Source organism: Dermacentor variabilis, chromosome 4 (assembly GCF_050947875.1).
Source record: "Dermacentor variabilis isolate Ectoservices chromosome 4, ASM5094787v1, whole genome shotgun sequence".
Classification (NCBI taxonomy): domain Eukaryota; kingdom Metazoa; phylum Arthropoda; class Arachnida; order Ixodida; family Ixodidae; genus Dermacentor; species Dermacentor variabilis.
Genome location: NC_134571.1, coordinates 36,198,038 through 36,222,811, shown reverse-complemented (window position 1 = coordinate 36,222,811; position 24,774 = coordinate 36,198,038). Strand labels below are relative to the sequence as shown.

Sequence of the window (24,774 nt, the reverse complement as noted above, 5' to 3'; positions counted from 1 at the left end):
GTACAGCATCAGGACTAGGTGGAAGTTTCTCTTACGAAACACTCTAGCGTAAGAACCTTTCGTGAATATTGGCCGTGATTTGTAAGCACAGACGGCGACCATTTGTGATAGTGGTCATGTGATTGGAAAAAGCGTTCGTCCAATGAAACCACTTTCTGCGAACGCAAAACATCGTGGGAAATTCGGCCATTTGTTTAGAAACTCAGAGGGGAACTTCAGGAGGCTTTCGTTTGCAAGAACCCTTTGTGATTGGCTGTCCGCCTAGAGTGTTGGCATGAGTCCCATCAAAATGAACCCACACCTGTTATAAAATATTCTATAGTGTGCGAATTCTAAAGTGGTGTGAAGAACAGGCGCCGGTAAACCGTGTCACTGCAGATAGGTTTATATCAAAGGCTGCCGGCAAGTGGCACACAACTCCAACGAAAAAAAAAATCGGTTCACTATTCACAAGAATAAACGCCCGGCATTCGGGTTACCGAACGGGATAGTCATCCAAGACGCTTGACAATTGCTAAGAGAATTTGCAAAGATTGAAGAATGTGGCTAAACTTTCAAAGCTCTACTTAAGTGTTGTTTTCCACTGGACGGTCAATTGAGTTAACGAAACGTCTGACAACTGCTCTTACGAAATATGTTAGCCTAAGAACTTCCTGTGAATTCGGGACCTGTCTATATGTGCAAGAGAGAAAGATAAAGAGGAAAAAAAGAGATACTTAAGACACTTTCCATTTGAAGTAAATGATAATGTGCCCTCCAGCATTTATTTTATTCGAACCTACTGAATGGAAAAGAAAACAAGCGAAAACCGCTTGTATCTGCAAGTGCTTCTTTTTGGCCGTTTCATAAGCCACACAGATGAAAATGACACACATAAAAAAACTGGAATGCGGAGAGTTTCTCATGGCGGCGAACCCGGAAGATCTGTCTGCGTCTCACGCGGGGCCGTTCCGCTCCCGCAGAGATTCTCTCCTGCCCGTTCGTGTCGACTCGACGACGTCGGGCGATACCAAGGTGAACGGTGTGTACAGCGCCACTGGCTCCGGCTCGAACTCGCCGCGGGTGCAGATCTTTCCGATGAGGTCACGCGAGAACTCCGTGGTCCAGGATCAGTCGGGCACCGGAAGCAGCATCGATCTCTGCCTGGGCATTTCAGGTAAGATCGGCGTCTGTTGCACACCTCCCCCCTCCGTTCCCCTTTTCTCTTCTGTAGAGTTCTCGATTGTCTCACAAAAACGTGTGAAGCTGGGCTCGTTCGCTGCAGGTTGGACGGAGATAACAATAAAGAATGAGAACAAGGGCGAGAAGACAGGCCTCGCAGCGGTAAAAATGATATAGAACAAGAATATGTTCTTTTTTGTATGCGTTAACCTGTTTAACTTGTCGTGATAGGCATTACCGAACTCTCGCAGTTGCGTCTTGCTACATATCGCGTGGCAGGAAAAATTACGGACGCCAATTGCTTCGCTTCCAGATTTCACAATTTCAAAGTTTACTCGATCAACCGCGGTTACGCTAATACTCTGGTAAATGCGTGGGCAACAAAAAAATGTTGACTAACATTTTCTTATTTGTTTTTGATTGGCGTCATTAGAACTGTTTAAAGATCAATTTCTGTTTAGTCATCGTTGTTTAACGATCAGTTTGTTGTGCATCAATGCTTGTGTGGGTCACGTATCATCGTATAACGCATATACAGGCTGTCCCAACTATCATGTACCACGGTTCATAAATATGCAAATGCCGCGTAGCTAGACAGAACCAAGGTAATATTTGCTTTCGCTTTACGATAGTCAGATTATTTTTGGCATTCCCCCCAATTACATAGTTAGCCTTAATGGAATAATCTACTTCTCAAATATTATATGTAGATAAAAATTGTCAATGAAGAAATTGTAGATCAAGACGAGAAGCTCCCCGATACAGCTTTCTGTTGCTCAATACGTACTACATAAAAACATTTTTCCGAGCGTGAAAGAAGTGCCTCATGCGGCCAGTCGCGCGCCAATTTTTCGTGTTTTCGTGGGCTTCTTTCACGCTCGGAAAAACATTTTTATGAAGCACGTATTGAGCAACAGAAAGCTGTACCGGGGGACTCTTCGTATCGCTCTACAATTTTCTCACTGAAACTTTTCATCTAGCTATAATAATTCAGAGCCTGATTAATTCATTAAGATCATATTCTGAAATTTCGCGGAATGCAAATAAATAAATAAATAAATAAATAAATAAATAAATAAATAAATAAATAAATAAATAAATAAATAATAGCCTGAGTATCTCCAAGTGACGGCAAACAACATTACCTTGGTTCTGTCCAGATACGCGGCATTTTGCATATTTTTAAACCTTGGTGCATGATAGTTGGGACACCCTGTATGCTTGCATTTAACGTTTATAAGCGCACATCATATACACTTCAGCAATCCCACGCGGTGACCGTTGCAATTGCAAAGAGGATTAGTTGTCAGCGACTTGTCAAGTGAATTAGTTGTCTCATGGCTGTGTCCCCAGTATCGTGTATGCATATGTGATGTTGAAATAAAGGTTTGACTTGGTATGTATAATCATGGCGCGTAATGGAGCACAACAGCGCACTTTCTGAAGAACACGCACAGGATTCGGCGACCATTCTGTTCCTACTTGCTCACTGTGTGTTCTTGCTTTACTTCGTCCATGGGACCTGTCATCTTGTTGTTTCTTTCTTGTTTCTTATTTTCAACTCCCTGTTCTATCCTCTCCCTATAGAAGGAGTCGGCAGCCTTCGTGCCCCTCTCGGTGGCAGTCGCCAGCCATACATGCTCCTTCCATGGTTCCCTCTCTGTGCATTGCACGTGTGTTTTCATATAAAATAATTGCAAATAACAATATGACGCATGATAATTATGCGCATAGCTAAAAGCAAATATTCAGTCGGGCAAAGTGGGGCAGCGCTTTTAAGATGATCAGCTGTAATCTGTACATAGTCTTAAACTATATTGACGTGGGATACATGCGTGGGCCTAGGCAACCTTGAGTCGGAAGAGTGCTGCACCAAAAGTGTTGTACATAAAATACGCACTTGCGGTACTCTTCTCTTTTTAGAATCTCAGAACGAAAAAAAAACATAACTTCTCAGTTTACAGCAAAAACGTCTTGTTCTTGTTCTTCTTTTTTTTTTTTTGTTGCAGGCTAACTAGGATTTTATGAGCCATAAACGAAGCTCGAAGCTCGGGCGAACCCGGGTATCATTTCTAAGAGAGAAAAGAAGTATGGCGCCCAAGGAAACCACAGCAGGGAACACGAAGGAAACATAATCAGCGTCCTTTTATTGCTTCTCGCCTCTTTTCCTCAGGCGCGCTCCTTATTCGTTTAGAAGTAGGAAGCGGATAACCTAATTTGCCCTCAAGGATGTATATTTGTGCGCACAGAGGATTATCCAGTAGAGCAACGTTTTATCGTTACTATTCCCTGGAAGGTACTCATCTTGACACGTAAGACAAGAAAGCAAGGCCGCACCGTCAGAGGCGCTCGTAGCTCTAATTGAGTTTCCAGTATACCGCGCAGGTAAGGCAACACTAATAGAAAAATCGTCTGCTGTGATTTTTTTCCTTTTCATGTTATCTCTGCGTGTATCTACTTCACGCCTCCACGACAGCCTGAATTTCGTGAAAACGTGCCGAATATATCTCACGTAAAAAATAGTTTCTTCAGAACAAGCAATCTGGAGCCGCTTTTTCACGGGCTGTAGAAGAAAGCCGCAACTCGTATGGCGCGTGGCTTAATTTTGCTCTGTGTGATTAAAAGCCGGAAGGAAGCGGACACGGAAACTAAAGTTGATTAGTCAATTCCTCAGAGACTGCAGCGACGCAAAAACTAATCACCTTTAGTGCGGGAGACATAGGGGATCTGTTTGAGGCTCATGGAAATAGAGACTTTCTATATAATATCGCTGTTTTTTTAAGACCGTCGGCGCACTGTTGAAAGGAAGAAGAAAAAAAGGGGGGAAAAAAGCGAGCGGGTAATGAACACACAACGAAGGAGTACAGCGGACGAAAGAAAAAAAATAAAGCAGTGCGGAAGAGGCAATATTGGAAGAAGCTACGACATAAGCTCAGATGAGACAAAGCATGGAAGAAACAGGAGGGAGCTGATATAACGTTCGATATAGTGTTGAGCTTGAGTGAAAGCTTCCCTCGGAGACGACTTCCGTTTTTTTCCCCCTCAATTGATACGACTTTCCTATGCAACTTTGAAATTGTCGAAAATGCTAGGTTGCTTTTTTTTTCCCTTCTTCTTTCTTCTTCCTCCTATTCGTCTGGTCGTAATGGTCCAAGGTTCTTCACGAGCTCTCCACTTGCATCGATCCACCCAGTTTCCCAAAACGTGGCCCCCCGCGGTGCTGCCTCTGCACGCGAGAATTGCCTCCGGCTCGCCCACGTCTCCGGAGAGCAAGGACGCGAGCAAAACGTGTACCGGGCCGCCGAACGGGCGAAAAGCGGAAGCACATTCTCCGACGTATAGCAGCTGCCTGCGACGGGGCGGAAGCGTTCGCGAATGTAAATGCGAGCGCGCACGCTCACACCGTGTGCTCACGGGGACCCAGACGGGGTGGCACACAGTCGCTCGCAATCTCACATATGCGAGCGTACGGGGATGCGCATGTACGTAGGCACGTGCACGTCAAGAAAGAAAGAAAGAAAGAAAGAAAGAAAGAAAGAAAGAAAGAAAGAGAGAAAGCAAGCGCTAATGCGAGAGATGGGACATCGCCCGAACGAGCTTTCCCTGCTACGAGGACGGTTTCTGTTGTTTTTTCACCCTCGCAATCTTTTATCTCTGCGTCCTTCGGTATTCGCACGTGCGGAATTCGTTTCCACGCTTCCTCGTTCTGATACGGAGGACTTGATGGGGCGCAGCGAGGATTTTTAATGAAGGCCGCAAGCAAGGTTCTCAACACTTAGGTAACCTGCACGTATGCCCTGTTTTACTTACTATATCGTTATTTCTTCCCCTTTCGGCGATGCAGCTGTCTTTTGCCAAGTTCCCCGTTTACGTACACTGTTTGCAGAGCGAACCAGCTCTGTTTTGTACAGCCGGTGAGTTCGCACTGAGCGAAGCGCAAACATATTTATGCGATTGTATATGGTATGGTATGATTAACTTTGTTCACGTCCTGAAGATCAACCATTAGGGTGACGCAGGCGGCTCCCACGTCGGGACAGTATGGTTTAACCTTACCGCCGTATCGTGGGCCTTCCGGACGGCCTGCACTTGATCTAAAGGAACTCCGCTGTGAAGGACTCACCGCCACCAGTCTCTCTCCTTGTCACAGTCTATGAAAGACACAGGACACTACCAAAGCATATGATCCAAAGCAATGATGCCATTACACTCCTCGCAATTGATTGATGCCTCTCTTTCTGGATATAGCCTGTTGATAAAGTTTGGACTGGAATAATTTCTTGTCCGTAACGATCTCAGAGCCACTGCTTGAGCTCTATTGAGCTTGGTGTGTGGGACTGGAAATTCCCTTGTATAGATGGCTTCAAAAAAAAAAAAAAGGCAAGCGTGGAGTATTTTTGTCTCTTGCAATCGCTGCCGGCGCGCGCAGTACACAAAAGCGCAGCCTTCCAGATTAGCACTTGTTACTCTGACAGAGCTGTTGCTTGGGGGTGCAGTTTAGACACCGCTTTTTATACAGATCTAAACCGGGCCGTCGGCTCTTGTAACACAATGAAAGCGTGGGAGGGCCGATCTTTGTGTCAGCAAAAGATATATCTCCTCTCAAGGACTTTAATGCGATAAAATTTTGTACATGAAAAGTTTGCCTTCAGTGATCGAGGGAGACGTGTGGAGCGAACTGGCAAGGTCAGAACGACGGAGCATAGTGTGACGTGCATAGGCACGTGGAAATAGGAGCGGCGGTGGTTGCGGGGCGTTGTGTGGTGAAGGAATTAGGTTGCGCAATTCTCTTCACCACATTGGTACGTTTTCTATCGATAGCTGTTGGACCACACGGTCCCTAGATAGTGGCAGATAAACAACAGCACCATCATAACTCACAATTATCATGAGGTATCGGAAAAAGCCACGCGGATGTCGATAGACACCTAATAATGAAATGACATCTCATTGATTCATAACCTCACCTTTATGTTTCGGTCTTTTTGTATAATCGTGCTGTCTTTCTTTCTGGCGCATTTAATATTTCCTTCTTTCAGCGTACGTATGTAACCTTTTCCTTCCATTTTACCTTAATAATTATAGTTTTAACTGCAGGTATTGTAGACGCACCTTCAATGCTTACTATAGTACACCCTCCCTCTCTCTATTTTGACCGCACCATGCATACGGAGAATTTTGCAAAGAGAATGCAGTTACTCTTAAGGCTCAACCAGACGTACGCGTTCCAATGCGACCGCACGCTCCGCACCATGCCTGGCCGCGTACGGCGTCAGGCTGTTTCGCGTGTCGGCGCGCGGCGGCGTGGAGACCTACAACCACTAGGATTTTTACGCCGGCGCCGGAAGCTGCCGCTCACGTCGGTAGCATGACGCACCTCACATGACCACGGCAAGCCAACGTCACTTCCGGAACGACTCTTTGCGCGACGTTCAGGCACATAGAGTTTCCTACAAGATTTACTAGAGGGAACTCTGGCGCTAGTGTCTACGGGAGCTGCAATGGAAGCGGTTGTCCCAGCATGGGAATTATGGGAAGTACATGGATTTGCCTAAACTTCGTCCTTTTGGCTTAAAACGCGGCTTTGTGACTTCGTAAACTCATTTTCAACGGTGTATTGCGTAACAAATAATTAAATAAACATCATTAAAATTGCCCGACGGCAGGATTCGAACATAGGGACTATAGCACAGAAGACTGATATGAAACCATTAAGCCACGGACGCATGTATCAACAAGCGAATGAAACGCCCTTATGAATTTATCACAGGCATGCCAGTGCCTTGAGACGCTTGGCGCGTATCGATTTGGCCACCTGGGCAAGCTCAATCGTTGCAATTAATAGCAATCGTACGCGTTCCCGGCGTCTTCTGCACATAGAGTTTCTCACTATAACACCTAGAGGGTAATCTGGCGCCACCGTCTATGGGAGTTTCTTAAGGGGACACCGTGCCGTCATGGGAATGACGGTATATGTGTCTGCGAGGCTCGTGTTGGCTGGTGTTGTAAGAGGCTTCGTCTAAAACGTGGATATGGCTACGCAAATAACGCGTTCTCAAAGTAAAATCTTCATAAAATGTTTCCATTCACGCATATTACATCTTTACTCACCCACCATGCATGACCAAGCGAAGAAAAGCAAGAACAGACGACCAACTGTTTCAAAGCGAGCGCGAACCTTGTCGTCTGTCCTCCAACTTTAGCGGCCCGCTGATACTTTTTACGTAACATGTAGTCGTACACACAATAACAAGTTCTCATAGTTAAACAAAACATGTTTTCGCGTAATAATAAAGCTAAAACAGCTTTTCATGTGCTGTTCTAGTAGAAAATGAATCATTGTGACAGACGGAACGGTACTTGCCAAGCGCGTCTTCAAGGTGTCCTGTCTCTACGAGAACGATGCCAATCCGAATCCACAATATACCGGCATTCTCATGCATACCACAGCGCAGCAGCGCCAGATTTCCCTCTAGGTAATGTAGTGAGAAACTCTATGCTTCTGCACTTCGAAGAATATAGATTGCGCTGAAATATACGACAATAAGATTTATACGGCGTAATATGCAAAGCCACAAAAACGTCTGAATCCACAAGCACGAAGATCAGACAAATCCATGTACTTCCCATCATTCCCATGGTAGGACAACGACTGCAGCGCCAGAGTTCCCTCTAGTAATTTTTGTAGGAAACTCTATGTTCAGGCAAGCCCGGGCAAGCTGCTTCAGTACCTGGTGATGCTATGCCGATGCTGCTGCAGGTTTCGCCGGGCTCACAATATTCATATTAGGTCGCAGTTGAGCTGAATGACCCACAAGGAGTCGCAATATATGTTTCTGAAATATAAAAACAAATTTTAAGCTAAAATTATTGTGTTTTGTTGCAATATGTAACACATTGCTTAACGTGGCCGTTAAGCGAAGGCTAGACTGCCTTGAACATGGCAAGCTAGCAACACTGCGCCGCCGCGACGAGACGCGCGGCTACGCGCGGCAACTCGTGCATCGTTTGGGTGCGCGCCCTCTGCCTCCGTCGGGCGCGACGCGACGTCGAGTCAGCGCGGCGTGTGCGGACGCATTGGAACGCGTACGTCTGGTTGAGCCTTTAGTGCAGCCGCAACGAACGCACTAGTACAGTGACATTCGTCTTGCTCGTCGCTGTTCACAGCTTTAAAGCAATATCCTCCGCCAGGTAAATTCATAAAACGAGCCTTTATGTCTTTCGTTACCAAAAAATGAATTTATTGCACCTTAATTTCTTTCTGCCTTCTCGAAAGCAGACGTGAGAAAGCTCCGCATTTCGATTACGTCAAACTCGGCAGCTGACCCTTACACTGGCGCAGGCCTCGACAATACTGCACGATTTTGTTCCCCTCCCTGGTCCACACCTAGATAAACCAACAGCACGCGGGCATTTGCACTGAAACGAGCAAAGTTCCGGTGCATAGCGGACAGAATTCCAGAGGCACATAATGTGACGGCGCGCGGACTGTGTGGAATTTATTCCTCTGACGTGCTCTTGCGGCGCGACGGTCTGCCACAAAACCTGCTCTGTGCGTGAATTCCTGGTGGTCTCTTCAAAGTGGACATAGCTCCCGTATATTTCACGCTCACTGGCTCCCTCGTCCTAGTTTCGAGGCTGCGAATTCACTTCACGCAGTGAGGATAATGGGTCTACTTACCGACCGCAGAAAAGCTGCGCGCTAGAGTATCAAAAGTAAGCGTGCCATCCTGTAGAGAATACGGCTATTGTCTTCCTGCCCCAGCGGAATGGCAGCGAAATGTCCAAGGAAAAAGTTAACAGGAACCAACTTTGTCGGCTCAGCGTGGCAATGGTGCTCACACAGGGTAAGAAAAGGAAAAAAAGGTAAACTAAAGAGCACGTCAGTGTATACTAAAGTAAACAGCGTCACCTTTTTGGCAATTCGGAAAGTGTCGCACTTTTCACTTAGCCTCACACAAAAGCCGTCTTTTGGGCACCCTACATTATAGATTTCTCTGCGATCGATCACTTCGAAACGGGGGAGCTGTTTCTGGCGGAAAAGCTGTTTCTTGCGTTTTTTAAAAACTTTTTCTCGCGTAGAACTTATCGGGCACCCGCCGTGGTTGCTCAGTGGCTATGGTGTTGGGCTGCTGAGCACGAGGTCGCGGGATCGAATCCCGGCCACGGCGGCCGCATTTCGATGGGGGCGAAATGCGAAAACACCCGTGTGCTTAGATTTAGGTGCACGTTAAAGAACCCCAGGCGGTCGAAATTTCCGGAGTCCTCCACTACGGCGTGCCTCATAATCAGAAAGTGGTTTTGGCACGTAAAACCCCAAATATTATTAACTTATCGGGCAGACGCCCATTCGCTTCTAAAGATATCGAGCTTCCAATACCTGTGGCGTTCGCATTTCGTCGAGTTTGCGTTTCCATGTCTTCTCTTGCTGATATAACATAACTTTCCACGCATTACGCCAAGACGCTTTGGAAAGGTCTCGCTCGTCTCTCGTTCATAGCGTTTCCTTTCAGTGTTTGCTTGTGTTTCTTTTACTTTCACCGTCATCCTAAAGAATCGGGCCCCTATTCTCTCACAAAATGTTCTTACGATAGAGCTGCACATAAGGGCAGCTGCCCGGTGATCGTGCTTGATATATTGGCGAATGCGGCTGACTCGAGGCAAGTCGTGCTTACGAATAAAAAGCTTTATGAATTTAACAGCAGCACAGTAGTCGACGAACCAAGTGCATAACCAAAGGTCAATGAACTCTTAAGAAATTTCGTAATGCGCACAAGGTTAGATCAGTCTGTGGTACTCAGATCTATGCGTATATATGCGTGCACAGCCTCGCCTTTGATGTTCTCAATGTGGACTTTTACAGCGTAGCTGTATATGACTAGGGTTCCATGCATTTTTGTTCTCCGTGAACAAAAACTATCATCATCAATGGCTCATACCCTTGTGAGCAATGGCTCATACCCCCGTGAGCAATGGCTCATACCCCCGTAAGCAAGCAAAAATGGCAATGATTCACAGTCCTGTAAGGTTCATGGCTACTAACTTTGCGTGAATTCGCTGCGATGACAGTACCCCTGTTGTCGTTGTCGGTGATTTTAATGTGAATGTGTCGGTACCGAAAAGGGAGTGGTTTACGCGTTATGTGTGGCAGACATATTCCGATCCGGCCCAACCGACCACCCAGCGGTGTACGTACATCGATTTGACATTATCAAAAAATGTGATTGCATTTGTGAGTGAAATAATTACCACCGATCAAGACAATAAATGAGTGTGCGTACCATTTCTCACAATGATCACCCATCAAGACAATAAATGAGATCGTACCTTTGTTCAAAATTATGCGTCACCTCCATGTCGTGTGCTAAACAGCTTCGCTAGTCAACCACCTTCCACAGAGTGGAATGACTCTTGATTTCTGGTTCGACTTTTCTTCACGTTTATTTTTCAGACATAGTCTGTATGTTATAATTTTGCATGCCACTGTATTAGTGCAGAGCAAATGCGCATGCTATTATTGCTTGATTTCATTTTAGTTCACTCGCCACGGTCGCCTACTGACCATGCTGCTCGAGGTCGCGGTTATCCTCATTACGTGCTTTTAGAGTGCGACCTTAATAACGGCACTGCCGTTAATATAGCTCCTGTTGTCGCTTTTTTTTTTTTGCGGGTTCGAACATTTGATTCACACCACGATTTTCATACACCAGGGTTTCAGCATAAGCACGGAGATTACTTCATCGAAGCTGGCTTGCAGCCCGTGAATGGACACGAGATCCAGCCTAATTATCCACTCTTCTGCCATCAAGTTCCCCAATTATGTCTTTATTCTCTCCAGTGTAGCCCGTAGTCAATAATTTGAGGAGTGTGTCAACCTTCGGTAGCAAATCTCGGTCACATTCAACTGCAAAGCTTCACCAGCGTATGGCGTAGGAGCACGCAGCTCTTTGCATCACCCGCCATTTTGCCTTCCAGATGTATCGTATTCCCCTTTTCACATAGGGACATGTGCCGTTCTTATATTTTCGGCGCAAAATTCAGAGGCGGGCTGCGCAGACAATGAGGTTGCCGTTTGCGACCTACCTTGGCAGGACAAATTTCAAGCTCTGTGTAGCGTTGTTGTCCGATGCCCGGTGGTTTGCAAGGCGGCGCTGAGAGAGGCTTACAGATCGTCGATATAGAAGATGTACGAGGTTCGCCTGTAGTGCTGCTCTACAGAACTAGATGATTAATTGAGCCGATATTTCCGCGTGTCTACTGTGAAACGTTGGCACTTTGCAGTTCTTCTCCGAACTCGGTCACTCTGCCTGTATTCAAAATTAAATTCCCCTACTTGTCTCGAAGGGAGAAAAGAAACCGCAAAACTGACACTAGAATCTCTCGCCCAAATCGCCGCGACAACTTTAGCGATGTTTATGCCTGCGTATGACAATATGTATGGGAAACTACTTCCTTTGCACGCGAGCAGGCGCGTATCTCTTGCGGGCGAGAAATGGACGCATCACTGCTTGTACTTGCATTCCTACTTCGTTTGAGAAAATGGACGAATAGTTTAATTTCAGAATAGTGGCTAGCGGGGCTTGTTGGTTAATTTCGGGGTTGGGGCAGGGTGCTTGAATGGGCTTGTTCCCCAATGGTCTTGATTTCCACTTGAATACGTGCCCGATGTCAATAATGTCGCCGCCTTTTCTGCGCTAGAACCTCTGCAGCTCGATTCCGAGCAGCCTGTAGAGTGCTTTAGTGCCAACCTTCAAGCCGTGGGCGGAAGAACGTGGAGGGAAAACAGAAAAAGTAAAGTCACGAGTGCACCGCCACGCATGCGCGATCGATGGCACTTCTTGGTTCGGTGAGCACGGTCAAAACGATGACGCCCCGGGCCGCAACCATGATGGCTTGCGATCGGGCCACGCCAACCGCGGCGCGGATGCTCCGTCGCCCCGACCACGAAAGTCGGGGCGATGTCTATCGCGTGATAACCGTTCATCAGCCGCCGCTTTTGGCTGAGCCGGCGCGCAGAGCTTTCCTCGTCAATTTTATCAATCATTTATTGAGCCCTCAACAAAATGACTGCCATAATAATAATGGCATAGCAAGACCACCGGGGCCAATGAGTGTTTCTGCTTTCTTTCGAGGCTATATTCGGGGGTGTCAAAAGGTCAAGCGAGAACGAATTGAGCTGCGTTCACTTGTAGCTCTCACATAGTAAGAGCAGCCGAGAAGAAAACGGAAAGGACCAGTACTCAGCCAAAGTTACGCCACCACCACCACCACCACCACCACCACCACCACCACCACCACCACCACCAACAACAACAACAACAACAACAACAACGACGACGACGACGACGACGATGACGACAACAACGTTCTAACCACAAATAAAACTGTCTGTGAGAGCAGATGTCAACGAGTCGGGATGTCGAACATATTATTAGCGGTAGAGGCAGGCTAGTGCTAAGTAGCTCTTATGGAAATGGAGAAAAAAAACCTTTGCGAATTTGCCACTAGGGTCTTCACCTTGATTCATCTACGGAAGCAATGGTCACATGCCATAGATGATGTTATAGCTCTTGCGTGATAGCTGCGACAGTGGGTGCGATAGAACCATTAGTAGGCCGAATTTAACAATTCCTTTGCTCGATTCTATTATTTTTATGTCATCCACTGCACATGAACAGCCGATTTTGCACGATAACCTAAGCAGAGTGCTGCTCGGTCCATCGACGATGAACATGAAGAAATATAGTTGGAATAGCACCGTTAGATTATCTTGCTTCCGATATCTTTAACGGAAGACAACTAGCATATAAGTGAATGCTCCCAAGATGAACTTGTGTAGGATAGCTAAGTGTTATACAGTTATTAAACAATTACCGACTACTTGCAAGGTACGCGCTTCTGCTACATGTCGCTGAAGCAAAAACAACAGCTCCTTATAGAGTTGGCGCCAAGGATATTGTCTATATGTTTTAGAGGCCTTACACGCACTGAAACCACAAATAACAATCACGAGAAATAAACAAAGAAAACAGAAAAAATCACGCAGAAGAAAAAGGTTGTGCGCTTTGTGCGTGACGTACGCTTGCAGCGTGGCGTGAGAGTCCGCTACATAACGTCTCTTCTAGTGTTTCCTCGAGCCTTTCATGCTCATAATAATAGCATTCGCGCGCGAACGGGCTTACGAACAAATGCTCGCCCACAGCGGAGAAAGGGTATCATGCGAGCCAGATGACGTGCCAGTAATGAAGTGCACTGAACAGAAACAAGGACAAAAAAAATGTACTACTCTACAACACGCACTTAAAGGTTCTTTTTTTGTTGCTGTTGTTTTGAGGGCCTTTATAATGGTAGATAGAACCGCTGGGTCTCACCAGCATGCGGGCTGAAGCGCCGCAGTGGTTTCCATGGCGCCGTCCCAAAAGAGCAAGGCAATCACTCTCCTGTAGCGCACGGAGCATAAAGGCGCGTTGTATAGCACTCGCTTCTGTTTAAATATTCAGACGCATTAGGCTCTTCCTACATTTTTGTTTGCATTGCCTAGCCGCTCTGCGAGATACCGAGCCTCAGAGCGTCCAACAGTCGTCGCCATAACATCAAGGTCATCCGGACTACGCAGCAGAAACACGAAATGCTGAAAACAAAACGTGTAAACAACCGCGATATCTGGCGCATGGAGAGAATGCGGTTTTCTTGTTATTTTTTTTTTCGAGCTTCGCTTGGCCGCTTACATTGTGCAACGAAACGCAATAACAGTCCATTTTTTCCCCAACCCTCATTTTTCTCATGCGGAATGCAACGTGCTCAAAACTATGTGCCATGTCAAAAACAGTGTATAAAACTTGCGCTGAAGTTGCTGCGTCGTCTTGAATGCAATGGAGAGAAAAAAATAAAAAGGAGCCGCAGATCTCGACTAAAACTAAACTAAAAGGCGTCAGCAGTACTACGGACATACCATGGCATACGTATACTAGACATGAAGGCTTAAAGACTATACTCGATACGCACGAGCACACCTGCAGTCAGTCACGCGTGAAACTAACGCTGAAGTACGCACCACTGCACTCAAACAGACACCAGCACACGCGCACGTACGAAAACAGGAACTGCTAACGTAGAAACAAAAGGGATGGTAGGAAAAAAATTGCAAAGATTTGGGACCTAGAAGCTGCTCGTTATTTTGGTTCACGTGAATGATCGGTGGACGGGCACTATAGGTGGAACCAGACACACTTGTAGCGAATGACTGGGCATCGTCCGTTCATCAGACAGCACTGCACCCCCCCCCCCCCCACACACACACACACACAAACACGCACGCGCACGCAGACATATACGCTTGCATGCACGCATTCTTTCTTGTCCTTACTGAATAGAGGATGGTGATATCGGACATTAAGTGTCCATAATCTCCTGATGTTGCATCGATTCATTAATCGATTGATTCGTAAGCTTGCCATCATATTAGTGCGCCTGTGGCGCAGCATAGAGAGTCCGCTCTATTGTCAGACACTTCCGCACAACCCAGCGTCGTCGTTTCCAGCTCCACCCCCCTCTGCGCCGGCAGCTAACACGCGGAAGTTTTCTGCGTAAACAAAGCGATGGGCGTACACGACACAGCAAGCAGATCGCGCGCTGTACTTGCGCGAGCAGAAGCACGTTGTTTGGGTAAGCGACGCAGGAGCTGGTTTCGCGAGAGGGAACTGCGTTGTTTGCACTGCGCAGCTTGTGAAGCGCGTCGCCCGAGCGACGGGGCCTTGTTATTGTGCTCGAAGCCTGCGCATTTGGAAGTGCCCAGCCCTTCGCTCGACGAGCCTTTATTCTCCTGTCACTGCGCGCTGCTGCATGCCTTCCTTTCGCAGAAGAGACAAGAAAATTTCTCCAAAGGCCAGCATAAGGTCTGCAGAAATTCCATGTAAGGCGAGAGTAAATGTAAAGACGGTCGTGAGCAGCGGTTGTTAGAACAGTGGGTGAGTTAGGATATTCTCAACGGTTCGCGCGAGGATGGCCCTTATAAGATCCCCCCCCCCCCCCACCCCTTTCCCATAACATGCGCAGTTTGCTTTGTACTGAGCTCCATAGTATGAATTTTAGTGCTTACTATAGCTGTACTTAGTATAGTATGAAGGCGGGAGTGTCGATGAGAGAGCGAATTCCGGTACCTGATATTCCAGTAAATGTTGAGAGGAAAAAGCGGAGTTTCGCAGGTCATGTAATGCGTGTATTAGACGAACGATCTTCTTTTCGACTAGCACTATGGGTGCCAGTGTGTGCTGTCTAAGACATGCCAGCAAAGACGTGTTTGTGCCTTCGCAGTTACTTACAGCGCAAGCCGCCCGCCAAAGCTTAGCCTTCGAGATCTGTTTCTGTTACTCCTAGGCAACCGTTGGTGAGACGTGGAGCTAGACACCACCTATATGAATAAGGATAAACTCAGTGGTCACGGCAGATAATCAGGTGGTGGGTGGTGCGATGGAAGAATTAGGAACTCTCCAAGCACGGGATAGAGCTAGCTGGCGCAAGACGTGAGCAACTATAGAGATAGCTGGGCCATAGGCTCTGTCTTAGAGTGCACATACGTTTATTATTATTATTATTATTATTATTATTATTATTATTATTATTATTATTATTATTATTATTATTATTATTATTAAGCAGTAAAAGAACTGTTACGGCTGCGAACGGAGCCTTAAGAGTCACCTTTAGATCATTATCGTCAGGCGACAGGGCTGAGGGAACCGAATAAAAGAGGAACAAGTTTTCATATTAATTGCCGATTACGCGATACGTCTTTATTCAGAGGTCGTAGTGACAATCAACGTGATTTTGGGGAAAAAAAAAGGTAAAGGCGATGTTTCGCTACGAGGATGCTCCTCCAGTTGAGCTCCCCATATATTAATGGCGTAAGTGCAAAGCTAGAGCTGGGCAAGTACAAAAGGCGACCTGACGCAACAGCGTCAGCCGTTGCATGAAGTTGCATAGCGCCATATCTGATACGAAAATATGAGAGCTTTTTCGCAGGGAAGGAATCGCCCAGTCTTTCATAAGGCCACATGAATACAGTGCGATAAGGTGCTTACATCAGGCAGCCGGAACTTTGAGAGACTCGAGGACTGCGTCTTGGATATCGAAGATTACGCCTTTCTCGCGTCCTCCACGTGCAGAGCTCAGAGCGGCAGCGCGGGTGAGAGTGACTCTCTTCTAATCCGAGGGACACAAGTTGAAGCCCTCTCGCGTATATCGCGACGCGTGGGAGGAACATCGTCGGAGGCGTTTAATGAGGCACGCCCGGTCGTAATATCCCGCTCGCTGGCGTCATTGTCGCCACAGCGAGAAAGCTTACAGGACGGCACTGAACTACGAGCGCAAATGCGCGTTCCCGCTGACCGCTCGCTTATTCTGCGGATTGAGCGGGCTTAAACGACCCGTAGGTGCTCCGACACGGCGTGATGATGGAGTGGCCGGCCAGAGTAGTAAGCTAGTTGCACTGCAGTGGGAGATTCGCGCGATTTACGTGCCGCACTGATTGTTGATTTCGCCCGCGCGTCTTCGACAGTGGTTTCTGTTTGAGTGCACTCGCGGTAGAATTGCGTGAGTTCCAACCTCGGTTCTACGGTGCTTGCTAGCAAAGTTGCTCGTTTTGCACGATCTTACTACTTGAACTGAAAAGTGAATAAGAAATAGAAAGGAAAGAAATAGACATTGCCGCTTCTTGCATCCTCAAGTCATTAACTGCACGAAGGAGTCAAATTGGTGTAATTGCTTTCGCTAGTTTCATTCAAACGCAAGCGAAAGGCCACATTCATTTCACTGGTGCAGTGTTAACTTATTCTTGCACATAGGCACGACGACGAACACGGCGATATGACAATGACGGCACGATTACCATGCAGTATGGGTGAAACGACGATGACAGTTCGTTGACTGGCATATACGACAGCAAAGTGTCGTGGGAGCAACGCAGAGTAGGATTGCTACGTGGAAAGTTGCTTTGCAAACTACCGCGCTTCAATTGATCAGTGGTGCCTGAGCAAGCGCCAATCGGGGTGATTTTCTGTTTATTTTGTAGCCTCGAAGACAACCGTGCTTTCTTGCTTTTGTTTAACACCTAAAGTTGAACTGGCACGTATACCTCATTATATGTCGCTGGTCACAATATCGATCTCAGTGATTCCCATCTTCCATGCGATGTCGTTCTAAGGTCCAGCTTTGTGGAGCTCTGCCAAGTTAGTAGCAGGCGTCTTACAGCGAAGCTGTTAGAGTTTCGCAACGTTCTTCACGTGGCGATCGGCCGGAATGAGACGGCGTAGTCGATATCAAATGTAAATCATGCATCGCAACGTGTGTTGCAGACACGAATTTGCCCAGGGGCCGAGTTGACAAAGCTTTTTGTTCATGAAGTCCCTTTGTCATTGGCCGGCCAACTTCTCTAATGATATGTCCAGCATAAGAAGTGGCTGGAATTTTCTCTTAGGAAGGGGTAAATTCTAGCTTAAGAGGTCTTTTTTTTTTGTGAATACGGACCAAGAAGTACAAAGTTTGTCAACTGTAAAGAAAGGCAAGGTATGGAACCTAACACCTATACCAGATAGCACGAGTGTAGTCTGCGAAAAAAGTGTCCGTATAGCGCTCAGAACTACATCGTTCATCGCGGCATGCAGGACTCTGTGTACGTACCTTGCTCTGCACCCTATGTATTTGCGACTAATCTTTCAGTTCATAAAAAAATAACTGATTCGAGACAAAGCATCTATTTCTTCCTGACCCAGCTTTGCAGCAGCCGTGGGTTAAAAATTAGCGCTCTATTTTTCAACACCGCCATTACTTATCAAACGTAACTAATAATTTACTTGATAATGAGCTTATAGAGAGCATGCTGTAATGGCGGAATTAATATCGGCCAGTACTCTAGGCAAAATGTTTTGCTAGAAATGGTGGGACTTTGGCCAATTTCGAGAAATACGTCCTCAAAATGTGCATCTAAGCGCATTGCTCTCCCAGTTTTCTTACTTTAAAAGAACGAGTGGTAGAAAATTTATCAACTGTAACAGCAATGCATTTTATGGAACATTTTATTCGTCTGCTTCACCAATCCTTGCATCTTCTTGCAGGCTTCGCAGCCCCTTGTGTCCAGCATGCTTCTTATCTGTCACCTTTGTCAATCTGGAAATAACTTTGCCAGCTCTGAGATCAGGCGGAACAATTGCCGGCTATGTATGCCAGGCTAACCCCGCCTGCTTCAACATCACCACCACCACCACCACCACCTATGCACAGGTGTGAGCAATATGAAATGAAACACCGAATTAGTTTTAAGCAGCGAAGACTCGTGATACGCGAACTCGAATATGGCATCCTACATGCAATAAATAGCTTTCCTGCCGAATAATTCGACTCATTGCACATTTTTGCGCGGGCCATTTAATTTTAGCCACTGCGGTTTCCTTAAGGCACGTCAAATTCCCTCTTTCGTATTGCTCAATGGAGTGCACGTCTCTAGAAAGATAGAAGACAATAACGAAATGTATGGTTTGCTACCCTGCGCTGATGAAGGGGGTAAATAGACGGCAGAAGGTGAAGAGAAGAGAGTACGAGAACATCAGGGAGAGCACGAAAGATGCGCGAAGTCAAGAACGCTGTAGTGTTCATAGTCGTTCGCCCAGGCAGTTGTCTGAAGGAAGCGCACGATCTTCTGAGCGTGCAATCGGTGAGGCCAATTTTGCATTTTCTGTGCGTGAAATTAAAAGTAGCTTGAAGAAAATCCCTCTACTTAAGGAATGCCAACATTGCACTCGGTCAATCTAGGAAGTACATCGCACTTTGAGGTAATATAGTGTGCTGGTTGCTTAAGAAATACACGGATGACGTCTATTAATGACCTTAGCACGGATATGACTTGTCGAACTGCCACTGATCCCTAATCAGTAGGCACATCAGCAGGTAGTGCAGGTCAGAGTAGGAGCGCCACTCTGCAGTTCCTTGACAATCTGGGAGTACGGCAGTGCAGGCCGAACAATTTTGCCAGCTTCTGTTCCCGATGTTTCTCGACTTCGGGTGTATGTGGCAGTGGATGGGAAGAAAGTAGTGCGTGTGTATACCACGTCTTCACAGCCGCCGCATTCTGCCTGGAAGACCATCCGTGGCGACGTCGGCGACGCCGCACTAGTTCAGCGGCTTCTCTGTACGTGGAATTTTGCCTGACCTTGAGGATAACGTCGTAATGGCACCCAAGGTTATGAGCTCATAATATAACACACTAAAGAGGGGTAAGTGAAGTGTTTATTTTATTTGTCTCTAAAAGGTGAGGGAAAAGAGAATCTTTTCTCGCACATGCAGGACAGTTAGTTTTCTCGAAAGGAGCGCAGATAGTGCGCAAGGAAGGGCAGCGGATGTTCCACAGATTCCTGCGAGAGACTGGACTTACTGAATATAGTAGACAGATATTTATGACACCGAAAGAGAAGCTCAAGAGGAGCGATTGCCGGCCTTCTGCCAGGATAACTTTACCGGTAGCTTCACCACCGCCACCAGAGAGAGAGAGAGAAGGAAGGAAGGCAGGAATGTTGATCAATCAAGAGTCCGGTTGGTTATCCTACGCTGGGGGAAGGAATAGGGTTAGAAAAAGAAGAGAGAGAGAGAGAGAGAGAGAGACTTGAACGGTAGTACTCCCAGTACTACTAAGTTAGAGGCACTCGTACAAACCAGACGTCCTCAGAAAGCACAAAAGTGCCTTCACTGCCTGCTGAGCCGATAATCGGTGGGGACGGCGTTCTGGTATTGTATGTTCACTAAGAGGACGATCATTCAGTTTCCTGAATGCGTTGGACATAGATTACCTTAGTGCTTCAAACTGAGTACCGCGGCACGATAAGTAGTTATTGTTTTCCTCGAATCCGCGGACATCACATGCAGGACTGTCAGCCGTTCCAATTAGTGCATAATAAGCTTTCGTGAAGGCCACTCCTAACCACAACCGACAGAGAAGAGACGCTTCGCGTCGGCGCAGTCCAGCCGGAGCTCCGAGTTGTAACGAAGGGTTTCGTCTGTGCATGGTGGGGCGCTGTGTACGCGCGATATTCCACTCAGCTAAGGAAAGTGTGCGTACTAGATTGCGAATCTGTGTTGCAGCGTCAGTCTTTGAGAGAGTCCTCGAGAGAGTGGTCGTCTTAGTTTGACGTCCAAACTGCCTTATCTCCGTCATCATCATAAGACCACCGTCCCCTGAAATAGAGAAAGACAGGGAGGTCAACGAGATTGCAAAGTTTGGTTTGCTACTCTGCACAGGGGGAGAAAAAAATGGGAGAACAAAAACAGGCAGGCCCAACTCCAGTCCACATCTACGTAAAGCGAATCATTCTTGGTTTGGTTGGCCGATGAATATATATGACTTCTTTGAATAGGAAGTGCTGATCCGTAGGATCGAAACGCGCCAAGCGTCTCAGCGCGCTAGCTGGCCCGCGAGAAAGGGCGTTCCATACGCGGCTTGTCGACGCATGCGTCTGTGGCGTAATGGCTTCCATATCAGGCTTGTGCGCTGCGGATCTTGTGTTCGAATCCCGCGATCAGAAGATCAAAGTCATCGTTTTCCATGATGGAAAACGATGACGTTGCAAAGCCACAGAGGCGTTAGAAGCCAAAAGGACGGAGCTCAGTCAAATCCATATACCATAACCACCAATCCTATGCTGGCCGAATCACCCAGCTTGCAACTTGCGTTGGCACTAGCGTTACAGTTCCCTCTAACAGATCGTGTATGAAACTCCATACTTGAAAAAGTAAACTGCTTCTTCGCTGCACCGTTCCTAGATCGCCCCATCCCCTTAAACGTGCTCGGCGTTAGAGGCCAGATACGCACAGAAAAGTGCCTGGAACTCGGCAAGAAAGCTTCCCCTTAATACACAGAAAAGAGAAAGAGAGAGAGAGAGAGAGAGAAAAAGAGCACATAATAACAGAGCGCTTACAGTAGTGGCTGCGAAATCAAATTAGCTAGAATGTGCAGTTGTTTGCAAATGCAGCTTTAGAAGGAAGCGCACCGTTTTCCATGGTGATAACCGGTGAGATTGCTCTTGGACCTCTGTTTCACGATATGATGGTAGTTTGCGGAGCATTCCTCTACTCAAACATGTAAAAGAAGTCGTAAAGGTTAGCGAGATGGGCATGCCTTGCGCAAATGATAAAGAAAACACTCGGATAATCTGGCGAATTTTGACGCAGATGTAGAACGTATGAAAAGGATAGTTCAATAGTTTGGGAGTTTGGGAACTGAAATAAAAAAAAATCAAGATAAAACCAGAAATGAAGAGGGAAATTTCTCGTAGGCGGCTTTTTTTTATTTAGTTGAATTCTATCGGCTTGACTGTGGCCAATTTCATTTCGATACGATCACCGAAACGGTCCAAGGATTCCCAGAATTCCTAGAAACTTAATTTCAAGCTGGAAGCAAGCGAATGGTCCAGTCTGCATGTTTTTATTTTTACTTTCTTTTTCCGGTAATGTATTTATCTTTCTTCAGACACCTTAATCTTTTTTTTTGAGTAAAATATATTTCGCTTGCATATTTCGGATACTCTTCGTTCATTGAACTATTCTTACTTCGTTCGTGCTGTCAATACTCTTTCCAGCTTCTCTGGAAGTTTTATTAAGCTCAGTGGAAATAGCCGTCACAGGTACTTTTGCGAACGTCGGTGAAATTAAATTTGATTTTTTCCGCAGCGTTCACAGAGATTTAATTTGCATGATTCTAAGGTGCACGGTACTTTGCACATTTATAGGAATGAGGCTAGCACTGCTAGTTATTTTCAGCTGCTTTCTCGCTGTCTATTTTTTTTTATCTTTCTTTTCCTCCCCCTAACTCCCTTCATTTCTTGTAGGGGAACCAATTGGATGCACGTCTGTATTATTATTAAATGCATTTAAGTAGAGATTGGTGCCCATGTGGGGTGCAGGGTACTCCTCTTCTCTTACACAATAGTTATCGTCGAAAAGTTGTCACCAACCACCAAACTTGACTAATAAACACATGAACGAACATTCAATGCCAAGTCTCAGTACTGCAATATAAATAAATGTTCGCGCAATAGAAGAGTTCACATAGTATGAATACTCACAAAACCGAAATGCTCACACGCAACACATGAGTTCCCACAGCATAGATGTTCACAAAACCAAGATGTTCACACAGAAGAATTTGGGCGCTTGTCTTGAATCATCATCATCATCATCATCAGCCTAGTTACGCCCACTGCAGGGCAAAGGCCTCTCCCATACTTCTCCAACTACCCCGGTCATGTACTAATTGTGGCCATGTTGTCCCTACAAACGTCTTAATTTCATCCGCCCACCTAACTTTCTGCCGCCCCCTGCTACGCTTCCCTTCCCTTGGAATCCAGTCCGTAACCCTTAATGACCATCGGTTATCTTCCCTCCTCATTACATGTCCTGCCCATGCCCATTTCTTTTTCTTGATTTCAACTAAGATGTCGTTTACCCGCGTTTGTTGCCTCACCCAATCTGCTCTTTTCTTATCCCTTAACGTTACACCCATCATTCTTCTTTCCATAGCTCGTTGTGTCGTCCTCAATTTCAGCAGAACCCTTTTCGTAAGCCTCCAGGTTTCTGCCCCATATGTGAGTACTGGTAACACACAGCTGTTATACACTTTCCTTTTGAGGGATAGTGGCAACCTGCTGTTCATGATTTGAGAATGCCTGCCGAACGCACCCCAGCCCATTCTTATTCTTCTGGTTATTTCAGTCTCATGATCCGGATCCGTGGTCACTACCTGCCCTAAGTAGATGTATTCCCTTACCACTTCCAGTGCTTCGCTACCTATCGTAAACTGCTGTTCTCTTCCGAGACTGTTAAACAATACCTTAGTTTTCTGCAGATTAATTTTCAGACCCACCCTTCTGCTTTGCCTCTCCAGGTCAGTGAGCATGCATTGCAATTGGTCTCATGAGTTACTAAGCAAGGCAATATCATCAGCGAATCGCAAGTTGCTAAGGTATTCCCCATCAACTTTTATCCCCAATTCTTCCCACTCCAGGCCTCTGAATACCTCCTGTAAACATGCTGTGAATAGCATTGGAGAGATCGTATCTCCCTGTCTGACGCCTTTCTTTATAGGGATTTTGTTGCTTTTTTGTGGAGGACTACGGTGGCTGTGGAGCCGCTATAGATATCTTCCAGTATTTTTAAATATGGCTCATCTACACCCTGATTCCGTAATGCCTCCATGACTGCTGAGGTTTCGACTGAATCAAACGCTTTCTCGTAATCAATGAAAGCTATATATAAGGGTTGGTTATATTCTGCACATTTCTCTATCACTTGATTGACAGTGTGAATATGGTCTATTGTTGAGTAGCCTTTACGGAATCCTGCCTGGTCCTTTGATTGACAGAAGTCTAAGGTGTTCCTGATTCTATTTGCGATTACCTTAGTAAATACTTTGTAGGCAACGGACAGTAAGCTGATCGGTCTATAATTTTTCAAGTCTTTGGCGTCCCCTTTCTTATGGATTAGGATTATGTTAGCGTTCTTCCAAGATTCCGGTACGCTCGAGGTTATGAGGCATTGCGTATACAGGGTGGCCAGTTTCTCTAGAGCAATCTGACCACCATCCTTCAACAAATCTGCTGTTACCTGATCCTCCCCAGCTGCCTTCCCCCTTTGCATAGCTCCTAAGGCTTTCTTTACTTCTTCTGGCGTTACCTGTGGGATTTCGAATTCCTCTAGGCTATTCTCTCTTCCACTATCGTCGTGGGTGCCACTGGTACTGTATAAATCTCTATAGAACTCCTCAGCCACTTGAACTATCTCATCCATATTAGTATACCGCACTCTAAATCCAACAAATACAAATGCTACATGAACACGAAGACACAATGAACAATAAATTAAGGGTGCCTGTTAACAATAACAATGCGAGCGATAACTATTGTATGACTCAGTATTTTTATGAGGTTTTTGATTCCTCCAAAAATGTGCTAAGGCGTGCACAGTGATGGTTTCAACTTCTTCTGTTGGCCATGGACCTAAAATTTTTCCTAAGGATAGTGGCCGTCTATCCAAGCCATGTAGCTTTTTCGAAAGGTTCATGAGTCGAAAGGTTCGGGGAGCATCATGACTGTCACAATGTAGAAGAATGTGTTCTATGTCTTCTTCAGCCTCTTTACATGAGCATGTAGCACTGTTAGTTTTCCTTATCCTTTACAGGAAGCTGATTGACCCCCCTTAGTTAACCTTCCGTACACTATAATAGCTGGGTAGGGATAAATGGATTTTACCTAATTGGAGAGGCTGGAAGCAGTACGCCTCCGGCTGCCCTGTTTCACTAATATCCAAAAAAATAATTTGGCGTAAAATAAACAATAAAACAATAATAATAATCTATCTGCAGGCATGGAAAATCCGCGTTTAACAGTTAAAAAGCACAGATCTTAATAATGTCATCTTGCGATGAGCGTGAGTAGTCGTCCTCTTGCCAAATTTTCTCGTTACACCTCTCGCGGCGTTTGTTTCATTTAAGGTACCAACGCTAGGCTAAATGACCGTCATTAATCACTGTGCGATGAAAATTGACGACCAAAGGAGCTCGTCATGCCTTTCAGT

The 24,774-nt window shown here is 46.1% G+C and overlaps 1 protein-coding gene across 1 annotated transcript in view; it reads left to right on the top strand.

Annotated features, from left to right (window-relative positions):
• LOC142578933 (solute carrier family 35 member F3-like) overlaps positions 1 to 24,774 on the top strand; it is a 225,754-nt gene that overhangs the window by 71,573 nt on the left and 129,407 nt on the right. Inside the window, exon 3 of the mRNA XM_075688637.1 lies at positions 963 to 1,156. Within this exon, the coding sequence (XP_075544752.1) occupies positions 963 to 1,156 (194 nt within the window). The remainder of the gene's footprint in view (positions 1 to 962; positions 1,157 to 24,774) is intronic.